We start from the raw sequence: 16,355 nt of genomic DNA on the forward strand, positions 1-16,355 counted from the left end.
GAACAAGGATTCTCTAGTACTTAACCAGTTTAGATAGAGGAATTGCCTTTATATGTAATTAGTACAAGAAATTCAAAATTGCATAGTGTTGAAACTTCTGGAAACATGCTAAGTTTGTTCTTTACAGTCTTAAACTTGTTATATTAGTTGCAATATGTTAGAGAATATTCATCTTTCATTTTACAGGTAAATAGAAGAAAAACCTTCTGTGTCTTCTAGTTTCTGTTGAAAAACAAAAGCACAGAAAGAACCTATTAGACTGTGAAAAACTAGTAGATCTTCAAATATGTAGAATCACAGAATATCAGAATTTTGATGGACCCTAGGTATCTTAAGTCCAAGACTTAACTGGCATAAATCTGTTCCAGTCTTCCCAGTGTTCATTTAGGCTTCTTAAATATTTTAAGTTGTGGTACTTACCTCTCAGAGCAAAATATAAATTTTTGGATAAATCTCCTTATTAATAAATCCTTTGTAAAATTTCAGAATTGAATTGTGTTTTCTGCCATCATGATGTCTGATCATAATTGTTAGACTAATCACATTTTTTTATATAGGTATATATAGCTTAACTTTGATTTCTCTTTTTCAAACCTTATTGTTGATGACAATTTGTATTTTTCATTTAGCTTGTAACACTTCAGGAAGCAAAACTGCTGCTAAACGAAGATGATTACCTTATTAAAGCTGTGTATGACTACTGGGTAAGAAAACGTAAAAACTGCAGGGGTCCGTCCCTCATTCCTCAGATAAAACAAGAGAAAAGAGACGGCTCTACCAACAATGACCCTTATGTTGCCTTTCGGAGGAGAACAGAGAAAATGCAAACTCGAAAGGTAATGTACAAATTAGATTTAATTGAGTGTACCTTAATGGTATTTAAGACCGTTTTTTTTTCTGCTAATAACTTCAATAATTTTGAATATCTTGAACGTACAGGGGAGCTAATAACATTGTTAAACCTAATGTTAGAAATCCTGCTCTTGAGGAGCTTCTGTCAGTCACCTTCTATTGGTATAATATCTAATACCCATGCCCTTTTTAAATCTGCTTACACCATTTCAAACTTGCAATTGAAGTAGCAAAAGGAATTATATATCTTTATGTACCTCAGAAATATGAGTTCTTCAGTTAAATTATATATACATTTTATACATATTCTCTTGTTTAAGAAACTTAAGAGCTTATAGCCCCTTTGAAACCACATTCTAATTCTTGCAAAGAAAAATGGACTTTACTGCCTCTAGCTACTGTGGGGTCATGGGAAGTAGGGAAAAGTTCATTTTCAGGCCTGTTCTGCCAGTAGTCAAAAGTAACAGTGGAATGTTTTTCTTCTTCTCTGAGTTGTCCATTGTGTCAAATTTCAAATTGATGAACTTGTCCCCATCTGCCTTTCAGAAGCAGTGTGAGTTGGAATTTTAAGTAAGAGAAAAAGGGTCTCATGTTGTGGAATGATATGGTATAGAGGAAGGTATTACTTGAGAGTGGGTATTCACTGTCTTCCGTTCCTCATAATTAAACAGTAAACACCATACATAGTAACACATTCTGTAACATGCAAAAAATTTTAGCATATAAATGTTAAAACCATGAGGAATTATGATTTGGAGGCAAAGCATTTTCTGTGGATTCCTGTTTCTCCTAACATTAAAAGCTTGTCCTTGTCAGTTGTTAATATAACAGCTGTGAAGCATAACAGCTGCCAGGAATAGTATATTTTAGGAGAAATTCTCCTACTGGTTAACAACCATTTTCTGTTAAGTCTTTCTTGGATTTCCCAAGTGTAGATGCCATTTCCTAACCCAGGCTAAGTTTTCAACTTGGCGTTTTAGTTGTTAGTTAAGGAAATCTCAGGTACTTCATGAAGATTTAACATCTTGCTTAGAAAAGACTAAAATGAGGTAAGTTTATAAATACAGGCAATTGGACATGAGGAAGGAGAGGTTTATCTGAACCACTGAAAAATCTGAACTACCAAATGCTTTTTAAAAGAAATGTAATAGGGGCACCTGGATGGCTCGGTCAGTTAAGCATCTGCCTTCAGCTCAGGTCATGATCCTAGGGTCCTGGGATCAAGCCCCGCAGCGGGGCTGTTCAGCAGGGAGTCTGGGTCTCCCTTTGTCCCTCCCCCTGCTTGTGCTCTCTCTCTCTCTTTCTCTCTCTCTCTTAAATAAGTAAAATCTTTAAAAGAAGTGTAATTGATTTAGATACATTGCAAAACACAGACTTTTTAACAATGTCTTTTGAAGGAAGAATACCGTTGGACTTCTTTTAGTGAGTAAGAAGTACTTAAAATTAGCAGTATTTTTTGACATGTAAAGAATATTCCAAATATTTAAACCGGTTTAATTCTTAAATAGGTTAAACTACTGTTTTCTACCCAGTGTATATTGAGAATTGCTAGAATGGGTTCCTATGTTCAGGTGCTTCACCATTGTTCAATAACTAGTACCACTTTTCCCGACACTGATTTCTACCCTTTCTCTTATCTGTTATTTTCACCTTCCTCTGCAGAGTGGTACATTTTCTTTTCTAGTAGTCTTTTTATTCCTCTCTGTTTTCAGTTGTGGGACCAAAGACCCCTTCATGCACACTAATGCTGCTTAGAAATGTTCATGTGTTTCAAAATGAGAAAATTGGGAAAGCAGTCAACAGTAAACATCCCTAGGTGTTCCAGAGGTGGGGAAGCATTGGGATATACAAAAATGAATACAGTTAACACAGGCTCTCTACTTCCTTTTCTGTTTCCACAAAATTGAAAACACATGTATAGCTAGATACAAAGGTGCTAAAATAAAGGACTTCTGAAATATTTGCTTGGCAGCCTAGAATTTAACTTTAATTCACTAAACTGGTATTTAATTTGCGACTGCTTAAGTACTTAAGGACATTCTTAAATGAGACAGTCTTCAGGCACCAGCATGTCTGAAAGCACTGATTGGGAAGACTTGAATCAGCATATGTGTTTAATATGTTTAACCCAGTAGATACAACTGTTAACATCTGTGCTTTCTCTCCTCCCTGTGTGGCCCAGAAAAAAACAAGATAGACAGGAGAGGAAACTCAGAGTAGTTGTTCTCAGTCTGGCTCCATATAACAATCTCCTTTGAATTATCCTTGTTTATAAAAAGAGTTATAGTTAATTCTAAGGTGCAGCAATTTGAAAAGTAAAAAATTAAAAAAAAATAAAGTGCAGCAGTTTGAGAATCTCTTCCCTAGAGTTTTGGCGGTAGGTCAGAACTATAATATGTAACTGGGTATAGGGAGAAAAGAGTTGGTCCAGAGCAGAGACTGTAGTGAGGAAGGGTAAAGGAAGTGAGTGGACTTGAAAACAGAGATAGGGCCATCTTAAAAGCATGGGAAAAATGTCAGTATGAACTTACTGTTTTATATAGAGAGAGAGTCAGATATAGATCTGTGCATGTATATGTACATACATGTATTATAAGTGTATTTCCCAGTTCTGTTTGCTGAGGAGGTCTAGAAGCAATGATGCTCAGTAGCAGTGAGCGTGCCTAGCATGTAGGTCATGATTTTTAAATACCATTTTCCTTTAAAAGGAACCAGGGCTTCTTAGAAAAATGGTGTTTCCAGGTCTAGGGCTAGGCAAGTACAAAGATAAGCTTGGAACATTCTGCTACGCCAAAAAGACTGTTGATTGAAGATTAAAGAATGTTGGACCCATGTCAGAAGGGCTGAAGAGCCAGCTTGAAGGGGGGAACTCTACTAACCAAATGTGGGTGTCAAAATAAATAGAGTGATGAATAACCCATAGAGTATAAGCAACCCATGAGTCCATACTAATATAAATGGGTGGTTGCATGGATGGATGGATAATTGGTAGATTAACTGATTGATAAAAGAGAAGGGAACACTTTTCCTTACAGTAGAATTTTGACTTCCAAGCGTCAGTGGAATGAGGAAGTTTGAAAATCACCATTTGGCAGCCACGAAAGTAATAAGTTTTTCAGGCAAAAGTTAGAATCAGTGGATAATTAACTAATGGGAGGAAATTTGATGAGAAACAAGGTACATAGTCCTACAGCATACTTCTGATTAAAGGAGGAAAAAATAGTTATTTGACTGAAGAAACCTGACAGACACCATCTTAATCAAGTGATCAAAGTTACCACCAACAGTAGTGGGACAAATAAGGATCATTTAACTCCTGATACAAGAGAGGGATAAAATATCACTTCTGTGATAATCCTATTAAAAATACATAACCTGAATTTAACGTCAAAGAAACCCAAATTGAGGAACATCCTACAAAAATAAGTGGCCTCTGTTCTTTAAAAATGTCAAGATCATGGGGTTGCCTGGATGGCGCAGTCAGTTAAGCAGCCGACTTTTGGTTTCAGCTCAGGTCGTGATCTCAGAGTCATGGGGTGGAGCCCTGCATCAGGCTCTGTGCCCAGTGTGGAGTCTGCTTAAGACTCCTCTCCTCCTTACATAAATAAATAAATCTTTTTTAAAAATTCAAGATCATGATCACTGTAGAAAAACAAAGGAACTATTCCAAATCATAGGAGATTAAAGAGACATGACAACTAAGTACAGTTGTAATCTTGAATCGGATCCTAGACCAGGAAAAAATTTGCTGTAATGAGTGAATTTAATAATAAAAATTATCCCACTAATGTCCTTTATGGCAGCAATTACATAAACATATGAAAATATATGTAACAATTATATTTGTTGCCATAAAAGACATTAGTGGGACAATTATGAACAAAGTCAGTGTTAATTTCCTGATTTTGATACTAGTACTGGTTATGTAAGAGATTATCATTGTTTCTACAAAGTCCATATTAAAGTGCTTAGGGATGAAGGCACAGTATATATTCAACTAGTCTCAATTTTTTTAAAAAACACGACTGCTAATTTTACATATTGATGTATGTGTTTACATACATTCATGTATACGTCTTAGTCCATTTAGACTATTGCAACAAAAAACCAGAGACTGAGTGGTTTAAACAACAAATATTTCTTTGTCACAGGTCTAGAGGCTAGGAGGTATGAGAAACAGTACCAGCAGATTCAGTGTCTGGTGAGGGCCTACTGCCTGGTTCATAAGTCATTTTGCTGTGCCCTCACATGGTGGAAGGGGCAAGAAAGCTCTCTGGGATCTCTTTTAGAAGAGTACAGATCCATTTGCGAGGACTCCACCTTCATGACCTAATCACCTCCCAAAGGCCCTTCCTCTAAATAACATCACATTGAGGGCTTGGAGTTTCAACATGAATTTTCAGGGGACACAAACATTTAGTCCATAATAGTATAGACTAAATAATATATGTACATACATACAGATAAAGCAAATGTAAAATAATAACATTTGCATAATGTGGATAAAGATATATAGGAATTCTTTATACTATTTTTGTAACTCTGTAAATCTGAAATTATTTCAGAATAGAAGGTTCAAAAAAGTGTAGAAAGGACAGGACTAGAGAAAGGAAAAATTAGGAAGGGTAGTTATTTGGGTCTAAGGAGAGCAGGAAAGGACTGGTTAAGACAGGGGGGACGCCTATAGGCCGCAAGGAACGCTTAATGAAGAGGGGGTTAATCTTAAAGGTTCTGGTGCACTTCTGATTATTGTTCAGCTGTCATGGAGCCTTGTGTTACTACTCATCTTTGAATCTGTATGTCTCATTCTTATTAGACTTTAAGCCTTTTGAGGGTAGGGGATGTGTGTAGTACTGTGTAGTACTGTATAATATTTGCTCTTGGTAATGTTAATTTTTTTTTCAATTGGAAAGTATTATTGCTGCCTGCTTCCAAAAACTTTTGCTCAAAACCATACTTTAGATTTTGCCTTTTGTCATGTAGTACTGGAAGGGGGGAGAAGACTAATTTCCTTTTGATACAGTGAAAGACTGACTTATTAACATAGCATTTTCAGATATAGGTATGCAGTATCTTAATCGGGCTTAGTTTAGGTTATGTTTTGTAGATGATTATTTTTCAAATACAAGAAACTACACATAAAAGAGTTAAACTTTGAATCTTTCTCAAGTTTTATTTTCTCCTTTATAATCCTCCAGGATGAAACTGGGCTTCAGGTTCCTTCTGATGTTATATTGCATTCTTTTTAACCACTCTTAACATACTTCATTTTGACAATAAAAGAGAGGGGCAATACAAAATATTTGGTTAATATTTACAAGTAATTTTTCACATCAAGTCAATTAGGATCTGCTCATAAATCCTTATTTCTTAAACTGTTCAATATTTGCAAATATTTGCACACCAAATATTTGATCCTTGCTTGATGAGGTGACAACAGCTTTTATTCCTGCAGAGTTTGAGTCCTTAGTGGACATCACTTGAATATATTGGTTTGTTTTTTTTCTTTCAAGGTTTTATTTAAATTTTACTTAGTTACCATATAGTGTAGTATTAGTTTCAGGTGTAGAATTTAGTGATTCATCACTTAAAATAACACCCAGTGCTCATCACAAGAGCCCTCCTTAATGCCCATCACCCATTTACCCCATCCTCTCACCAACCTCCCCTCCAGCAATCCTCAGTTTGCTCTCTGTAGTTAAGAGTCTTATGGTTTGACTTCCTCTCTGTTGTTATTTTATTTTTCCTTCCCTTCCCCTATGTTCATCTGTTTTTTTTTTTTCAGTTCCTCCATATGAGTGAAATCATATAGTATTTGTCTTTCTCTTACTGACTTACTTCGCTTAGCATAATACACTCTAGTTCCATCCACGCCATTGCAAATGGCAAGATTTCATTCTTTTTTATGGCTGAGTAATTTCATTATATGTACAGGTATACACACACACACACATCATCATCATCATCATTTTTATCCATTCATCAGTCTATGGACATTTGGGCTCTTTCCGTATTTTGGCTATCGTGGATGGTGCTGCTTATAAACATTGAGGTACATGTGCCCCTTCAAATCACTATTTTTGTATCCTTTGGGTAAGTAGTAGTGCGGTTGCTGGGTGGTATTGTCCTATTGAGTTATTAACTCATGGATGGAAAGATTGCTTAAGTGAAGTCTGTCTGGATACATAGAATGAGAGGTGGTAATGGTCTGTTTTTAAACAAATAGTTCCATGCCTAATATAAATATTCTGTGGTTATTTGGTTAAACAAAATATATTAACAGTAACTTTCATATGCAAATAGATGCTGCTGTTTACAATTGAGCCTTGTCTAGTTATTAAGCAGGACTTTCACTCTGAGTTGTTCTAATTAAATCTTATGCTTCAGAGTAGGAACTTCTTAACAATACTCTGAAATTCAGAATTTTCACTTGTTTTCTACCCTGCAATGAGGTGTTATTACTTTGAAACATAATCATCCCATTCCTTGAGATGCCTTATATCCCACTTTCAGTTTTATATCTTGAGTTTCTGAAGTGAATTTTTGCTTGTCATTATGTTTACGTTGTGGTGTATTGACCATTGCAACCCGCGATTACAGAGCCGGATGGATGGATAGAGACCCATTTTGGCTATTTTTAGATAACCTTGATTTGGCAGAACTGTTTCTTTCTGTCATCGGAAAATACCTTGTATCAATTTGAATGGACTACATTATCTGGTACACTAGGTTTTGTTTCAGGTCGACTTTTAAAAATTTGTTTACATTGGAATGATCCCTCCTGTTATTCCATCTTTTCAACAATGGGCAACTTTTTTTTTTTTTTTTAAATATTTGAGAACTATTTGCTTATTACACTTCTGTTTTCAGAGTTAAATAGATGGGTTCTCTCGTGTAGTTGCTGTTTAAGATGATTTTTTACATTTAACATTTTTAACATTTTGCTTTTATATAATATATTTGGGTCTCATAAGATTTTGTTGAATGAAAAGGGAAATGTGGATAATTGGATTAATTGTTTCTTCTTCTAAAATTAATTTTCAATAGAATCGTAAGAATGATGAAGCCTCTTATGAGAAGATGTTGAAATTGAGACGAGAGTTTAGTAGAGCCATAACGATTTTGGAAATGATTAAGAGAAGAGAGAAAACAAAACGAGAATTATTGCACTTAACCTTAGAAGTTGTGGAAAAAAGGTAACATTGCTACTGTTATACTAATCCCAGCTTAAGCCAAATGATGGGCAAAATATAACCAAATGGTATGGTTTTTGTGTGTGGGGGGGGGTTTTTGCCTAGCTTTAAAACAATTGAAATAGATTCTCAAACAAAATCTACATTTTTTTGAAGAATTCTTATTACTATTTTTTTTTAAAACTATTTTAAAAATCAGTTTGGATTGTAAATTTGGGGAATATTTTTGTGTGTAATATGTATAGATCCTCTAATACACTTAATTTTTTTTTTTCAGAATCATTGAATTTTATTTAGAAAAGAATCCGGGGATCATTTTGACCATTCTTTTTATTAAAGTTTCCATTAAAATTTGAGGGAAATTAATGTTTAAATGATTTTATTTTCTGACTAGGTAAAAAGCATTTTTTGGTTTCTGCGCATTTTAACAATGTGTTTTCTATGAGGCACCTGGGTGTCTCAGGCAGTTAAACATCCAGATCTTAATTTCAGCTCAGGTCTCATGATCTCAGGGTCCTGGGATCAAGCCCCCTTCAGCAGAGGACTCCATGCTCAACAGGGAGTCTGTTGGAGATTCTCTCTTTCCTGTCTCTCTGTACTCCCCCCTCCTGTGCACTCCATCTCTAGAATGGATAAGTAAATCCTTAAAAAAAAAAAAAAAAAATGTGTTCTCTGATGTAATAGTCATTTTCCTGTATAATTAAATAAACTATACTAAACCCAACAGAAGTTTATGTGATTGCTGAGGTAAGCTTTCTAAACATCATTTCCCAGTATTTGAAAATATTAAATATATGAGAAATTTGTCTTCTGTGTCCCTTAGAGATTTTTTGGGTTTTTTTATTAGTTGGTTTTTACTAAATCCCAAATATGAACTTCTTTATTCCTATAAATTTTCTCTTTTAAGAATAATCTGATTAATTGTTGGTTCTATTTTATTAGTTCTATTCTAGTTCATTGTGATATCATTGTTTTATTTTTGAACTATAAAAACGTTTTCTTATATTTTGTCACCTTTCCAAGATATCATTTGGGAGACTATGGTGGTGAAATCCTTAATGAAGTGAAAATCAATAGATCAGACAAAGAGTTATATGCCACTCCAGCAACTCTTCATAATGGAAATCATCACAAAGTCCAAGAATGTAAAACTAAGGTGAATATCCTCCGGGGAGAAGCACATATGGTAATATTGATCAGACAATTACTTGTTTCAGTTGTTTTAGTATAGTTTGGTTAAGGAAAAACGTAATTAACATGTGGTGTTTTTACTATTTGCCAAGCACTTTGCTAGGAATTTTTACATACATATTAACTTATTAATCCTTACAGCAGATTTTACCCCTGTGTGACTTCTAGATCATATAGCTGATAAGGGACTGATTCGAGTTTTAGGTCCAGGTTTAACAACCAAAAACCATGTGCTTTTCACTATGCCTACAGAATATGGGTAAATTAAAGTTTACTTGTTATCACTAGCCTTAGCAAATCCTGTGTTATAGTGGCAGGCTTCAGAAATCTTAAGATTAAAGCTTTCTTCATAGAGACTATTGAAAGTTATTCTTATTTTCATCATCATGTCCATTACCAGCATTTATCAACCGCTATCTACTTAGAGTAATTTGATGAAGTCCAGTAACTTCCAGATCCTGTTTTCTTCCTAAGAGAAAGAGCTAGACTCCATGATAATTTTAGTCTCTTAGACTTAAAGGAATTATATTTATTCAGTATTCACATGGTACCTTAATTAAAGTATTCAATTGAGAAATAAAAAATTAATAAAACTTTAAGGAGCTTAGATTTAAATAAGAAATAGGTATTGACTATTTAGGTAGTAGAGCTTTACTATGTAGCAAGACTTAAAAAGCAACATAGGGTGTTTGTGGAAAATTCATCTTTTAAAAATGTACACAATTCTTATTTTTCATGGGTTCATTCTTTAAAGGTCAAAGAAGAATGTGGAGCAGGAAGACTCCTTCTTTTATTCAACTGATGTCAATTTAAACACCAAAGTTCTTTCTTATTCATCACAGGCATCTAGCCCACCTACCTGATTCTTTTTAAATCACACTTGCCTCTATAGCCAAAAATTACCAGTACAATAAATGTAATTTTCTAAGTTTCTTAAAATCCATTTTATATAAACCAATACTTTTTTCAGGTATATGATTGGTAGGCATAGAATATGAAATCTCAACCTGAAATTATTGTGACAGAATTAGCTTTTATTATATATTGATTCTTATTTTAGATCATCTGTAAGAATAAACACCCTGTTTACGAGTTTTAGAGATAATGTTGCATCCACTGTTGCTCTACCCCATTCATTATACATAGCTAACTTTATTTACTTGGTCACACATCCCACCTTAAAATATAGGTAGTTTCTAAAAGGTAGGAGTTTTCTCTTTGATGTCATAGCTATATCCATTGTATGAAACCTAGTTATATCACTACATAATTTGCCATTTAAGCAACATTTTCATTGTGCATACCATTTTTGACCCTGCAGTTGTTTTAACAAAAATGTGGATTACATGGGAAAATGTAGAACTTCCTAAATATTTTTTCACTTTCATGTTGCTTGTACTTTGGTGCTTAGAACAATCATTTTCAAACTTTTCAAGTAGTAGATTCCTACTTATTAAAGGGAATACTGTTATGTTAAAAACAGAAACAGAGCTTCTTGGCTGAGTGGAGAGCAAGGGGGTCTGGAAACCCACCCCATCAGTCAGTCTCTTGCCAGATGGCCTCTCAAGTGCTGTCACAGAACTCTGGAGTACTTGAGAACAGTTTGATTATTGTTCAGTTGAGGCAGTAATTATGCATTCTAAAAAAGTAAAAGTTTTTTTTCTAATTAATTAAACTTATTTTTCTCAAAAAAATTACCAGCTGTAGAAATTTTTAAAAATTGGAAATAAGTGTGGAAATAAATTAATGAATTTATAATCTAATACAAGTTATTTTGAAAATAAAATTGTTAGTTATTAATACAGTGGATTTAAATAAAATTGAACTTAAGTACTTTTAAATGCTGGATTGCATAATAATAGAGCAATTATTAAAAATCACTAACATCTTAATTTAAGTATAAATAATAATAGAAAAAGCAAATTAAGTACCATTATGATTTTTAATCATAACTTGCAAAAAGTAAAACATTTTTCAGTTTATTATCACATAATTTTTGCATATTAAAAACAGTAAATAAAATCACCTCCTGGGTAAAAATGTATGTTTTTCAAAGAGCAGTATAGTTTTTCATGATTTCTAAAATGATTTTCATTTCTTCCTTTTGGGGGGAAAATCGTCATGTAAACAGCACCCTCATCATTTGTCTTTGAAAGAAGAGGCTTCTGATGTGGTTCGTCAAAAGAAGAAGTACCCAAAGAAGCCTAAAGCAGAGGCTTTGATAACATCTCAGCAACCCACTCCTGAGACATTGCCTGTGATCAATAAGAGTGATATTAAGCAATATGACTTTCACAGCTCAGATGAAGATGAATTTCCACAGGTGCTTGTTTTAAAACTATTTTAAAAACATTTCCTCTTAGTCTTTTATATTGGTATATTTTAAAACATAATTGACCTCTTAGTTTTGATTCTTACTTTCTTCACCTAATGTTATATAGTATATATACATTTCCACATTATTTATGTGGCCACTGAAATGGTATTTACTTTCCATTATTTTCTATCAGTTGGGTAGAATTTATCCTCGGTGGAGCATTTAGGTGGTTTTCAGTTTTCCCTTTTATAAAAATGAACATTAACTATTCTTTCCCACTGTACTTAAAGGAGACTATTAGAAATGGATTATCAATATTTTAAGATAGTTAATACATAATTGTAAATATTCATCAATAATAATTCCTTTTTTTTTTTTACTATATTCCACCAACATTTATTTTACAACTTTTTAATGTAAATTAAATTTTGCTACTTTGACGAAAACCATTTAATTTTAAAGATTTAGAAGAACTGATTCAAGTTGCAAATTGTGAAGACAGTTCTTTGGTTTATATTGCAATAGTTTATAGCGAAATGTTTGCAATTTTAAAATCTAAATTTTACTTTCACAAGTGCTATTTTTAAAACAAGACCTTTGTATATTAAAGGATCAATTTTAAAAGATAAATAACATATTTATAGTTTAACACCTCATCTAGCAATACCCTTTTCTTTTTTCTATATGGTATAGGCAACCTAAAGAGAATGCTATATAACAAATACGTGTATTATATTTTAACATATTTACTTCATTGGTTTAAAAGAAAAAACTTTTTTTTTTTTTTAAGATTTTATTTATTTATTTGACAGAGAGAGAGATAGCCAGAGAGAGGGGAAACACAGGGGGAGTGGGAGAGGAAGAAGCAGGCTCCCAGTGGAGGAGCCCAATGTGGGGCTCGATCCCAGGACTCTGGGATCATGCCCTGAGTGAAAGGCAGACGCTTAACGACTGCGCCAAAAGAAAAAACTTTTAAACCAACATTACAGATACCTCTGGAAGCAAGACTGTGTATAAAACAGTTTATGGTTTTAACTATTTAAAATCTAGAGTTTACGTAAAAGTGTAAAATGTGTCCCCTTTGACTAGATTATGTATTTTTTTACTCTTCTGTCACTAATTTATAGATAATTTTTTAGCATTTATCTGGATTGTAACAAATGCACAAAGGTATGTTTAATTTAGTATACTCTTGAAAAGCACCTAATGAAATAATTCATTACTCAGTGCTTTGAAGAGCCATGGGACATGGCCATTTTGAAGGAATGAGGAAATAATGTACTAACAAATAGTAATTTTCCATATAGAAAGAGTAGGGAGGGGCTGTAGGCAGAGGAAACAGCATGAGTGAGAACTGCTAGCAGTTTGGCATTGCTGGAGCATAAAACGCAAAGGGGAAGAGAGGTTGAACAGAATGATGCTTGGCGGAGTAGTAGCCAGGTGGCAAATGGCTTCTACTACATAATATATACTGGGACATGATTAAAAAATTTTAAGTAAGAATAGGACATGGTTTATTATATTTCAATAATAGCCTTATATTGGTAGTACTCAGGAGAGCTTACAAAGTTTTGCTTTACACCCTCAGCCCTTTAAGAATGACACATGGGATATTAAGAACTGTAGAAACCTTTCCTTTCTTGCTGAAATCAGTCCAGCACCCTGATGGCAGGGCACACTCACATACTAATCATATATTCCTCATGCATTAAGGGACCTTTTTTTCTGTTCTGAATTCTTGTGTTTATTTATATAGTCCCCAGCCCTCAAATCCACGTGAAAATTTCAAAATCAAATTGTATTTTGAAACTTTTAGTTCTTCTGAATCCTTTTACTAGTCTTTAAAAACCCTCATTAATTTTTATAATGATATCCCCTTGTTGCTAAAAAATGAGTCTTTGCCTATTTAGTTGGACATCATACAGTGAGGCAGCTATTTAGGGTGTAGCTCTCACAAAATCAGGATTTCATTGCTAAAAAGATCACTAAAATAATCATGTTTCTTCTTTGTCCAGTAAACAAGGAACAAAGGATTAGGGAGCCTTAAGAGAACAAACACTTTAATTTCAGACTTAACCAACTGATTTGCAGCAGAGCAGAATTAAAAACCTTGTCTTTTCTTAATCATGCTTCTGATTCTCCTAATATCAACTCTCTTTTCCTATGTCTCAGACTAAATACTGGAATCCACTCTTGGGGAGGTGGGTGGTTGGGACAAAGGGGTGGTATACTTTTTGCAGAGAATTTCTGAGACTTTGTTTGTAATGCTTCCCTGTGTGTATTTTAGAAGAGGTAGATGATCTGCAAAGGAACCAAAGTATAAAATTCACATTTGGGATTTCCCTTGAAATTTCAGGTGTGGGGCTTCGTTCCCCAGGAAAAAGAATCAGCCCCAGCTTACTGTTTCTGTGTCTCCCCCATAGGGTTGGTGGAGGTATATTGGAACCTCAAACAAATGCCTTTCTCTCCTGGATGACCCTGCTCAGTGGTAATTACCACAGTTTGGAAATAATGTGGAGAACACATTTTTCCTCTCAAAATAGGAAGAGAGGGATTTGTGAGGTTCAAAATTTGCACGTAAATATGGTTGAGCCAGCGTTGTCAGAAAAAGAGATGTACTCCAAAGTGAAATTACGGAACTACTGAAACTTAAGTACCAAAACTTTTTTTTTTTTTAATTTTAACCATTATGGGTAGAAATTTATCTAAATCATATTATTTTTCTGCTGTATCAGGGTATATTTATATATTAATCCATTTTTTATGACATTTATAAAGTTTGCTCTAATGGATCAGTGTTGCCCCAGGTGGTCACTCAAACGTTATATATATATAGGGATATTTCATCTAGATCGCATGGTTCCAAGCAGAATGCTTTTTAATTATGTGATAGCTTTTTGAAAGTCTTTGTTTTTTTCTTTTGCTGTCAGGTTGTGGGCTTATCACTTCTCTCTGTAGCCAGTCTGCAAGTCTTCTTTCCTCTTCTAATTTTCTGCTTCTGATCTGCTAAGTTTAAAAAGTGGTTTTACTAAACTATATGTCTGAAACTAATATTACACTGTATGTTAACTAACTGGAATTTAAATAAAAACTTTTTTAAAAAAGTGATTTTTTAAAATGAGTAGGGAAATAAGGGACTCCCTTTGAGAAAAATGTATGACCTGTAATGGCTTTGGGGGGTGCACTATTCATAAGCCTTTTTTACTTACTAGTTTTTGGCTTTATTACAGAGAGAGAATGTTATTGTATAAAAATACATCTACCTGTAGGTGAAACATAACTGTCAAAATAAAAATATTTATGGCCACATACATCATTCATAAAATATAAGTGGGATATATAAAAACTCAGTAATAATTCTTAGGTACTTACATGTTCAGAAGCAATTATACAATACTGTATTGACTTCCCTGCAAGAACTAATCTATCCCAAATAATCATGTTTAACCATAGAAAACCTGTGCTAGTCTTTAACTGTTTGGGGGAATGTACTGCCTACTATATGTAATGTAGGAGTGATTTACTGTTCGTGATCAGATTCTGATTTTAGACCACTACAAAGATTGATCTGTTGACTTTTGGTAACTCCTAAGTGGAATGTCTCATGCCTCTTTTTTCTAGGTACCATCCCCAGTATCAGAACCTGAAGAAGAAAATGATCCTGATGGTCCCTGTGCTTTCAGGAGGCGAGCAGGATGCCAGTATTATGCTGTAAGAACTTTCATGTTTTTGTAGCGTTTTTGTGAACTGGAATTAGTAGGTAACTCTTATCAAGGTAACTTAGTCTTGATCAAAAAATGGGAAGTCTGTTGGCGTTTTTTATTTACTATCCCCTATACACATACCAATAAAAGATGCTCAGAGGTACTGAGTCCTTTCAGAGGATATTTAGAAATATCAGAATCCTTTACTTGGAAATTGATAATTTAAAATTCTAAATTTTAGAAATTTAGTTTTACTTTGGGCTTGAACTGTAGCTTAGTGTAACAATTATGAAAATTATTGTCACTGCTAGAATTAGGTAAGCCCAGAATCTCTAATTGAAATTTTTTTTTTTGATTTATTTATTTATTTGAGAGAGAGAGAGTGCACATGTGGGCAGTGGGGGAGGGGCAGTGGGAGAGAGAATGCCGAAGCAGACTCCCTGCTCAGTGCAGAGCCTGACCGATGAGCTCGATCTCATGACCCTGAGCTGAAATCAAGAGTTGGCCACTTAACCAGCTGAGCCACCCAGGCACCCCAAAATTTTGATGGTTGCTGCTTATTAAAATTTATTTTAGGCAAGTCCATCTTGTACATACATACCAAGTAAGGTTCAAACAAACGAATCATTTTTAAACTTTCCTCATGGCAATATTTTATATAATAATTATATTCAGATTTTTTTGACACACTTAGAAATTGCTTTATGCTCTTAAGTCAGGTTTTGGTGCAACATTATATCAGGAGTGACCCTCACTCCCAGATGCTCAGGTTTTCAGATAAGGTATACCTAACTACAGAGTTAATGAGGATAGCTTTCAGATATGAATTAAAGAGGCCATTTGTCTTGCTGTATTATGGTAAACATCTACTCTTCCAACATTTCAGGGTGTGTGTGTGTGTGTGTGTGTGTTTAGCATAGAAGAGGTAGAAAGTTATTTACAAGTTACGCTAATGAGAGAAAGAGAAAATTATTATAAAAAGGTAGAGAAATGTTAAGGCCCAGAAAAATAAAGAATTGTCAGCTTGACACATACATGCTTAAAGTACAATTTTTGGTTCAAAAAATTTTTTCCTTTTGGTTTATCTCAATAGGAAGC

At 34.0% G+C, this 16,355-nt stretch overlaps 1 protein-coding gene across 6 annotated transcripts in view; it reads left to right on the top strand.

The window, feature by feature from the left end:
- EPC2 (enhancer of polycomb homolog 2) overlaps positions 1–16,355 on the top strand; it is a 117,096-nt gene that overhangs the window by 84,999 nt on the left and 15,742 nt on the right. For 4 of the 6 annotated variants that reach the window (XM_057317526.1, XM_057317518.1, XM_026492825.4 and 1 more), the window contains exons 4-8: positions 630–836; positions 7,900–8,048; positions 9,069–9,231; positions 11,368–11,559; positions 15,175–15,264. In XM_057317526.1, the coding sequence (XP_057173509.1) occupies positions 630–836; positions 7,900–8,048; positions 9,069–9,231; positions 11,368–11,559; positions 15,175–15,264 (801 nt within the window). The remainder of the gene's footprint in view (positions 1–629; positions 837–7,899; positions 8,049–9,068; positions 9,232–11,367; positions 11,560–15,174; positions 15,265–16,355) is intronic. The other 2 variants (XM_057317533.1, XM_026492827.4) reach the window with 1 other exon arrangement.

The sequence above is a fragment of the Ursus arctos genome, unplaced genomic scaffold (genome assembly GCF_023065955.2).
Source record: "Ursus arctos isolate Adak ecotype North America unplaced genomic scaffold, UrsArc2.0 scaffold_1, whole genome shotgun sequence".
Lineage (NCBI taxonomy): Eukaryota > Metazoa > Chordata > Mammalia > Carnivora > Ursidae > Ursus > Ursus arctos.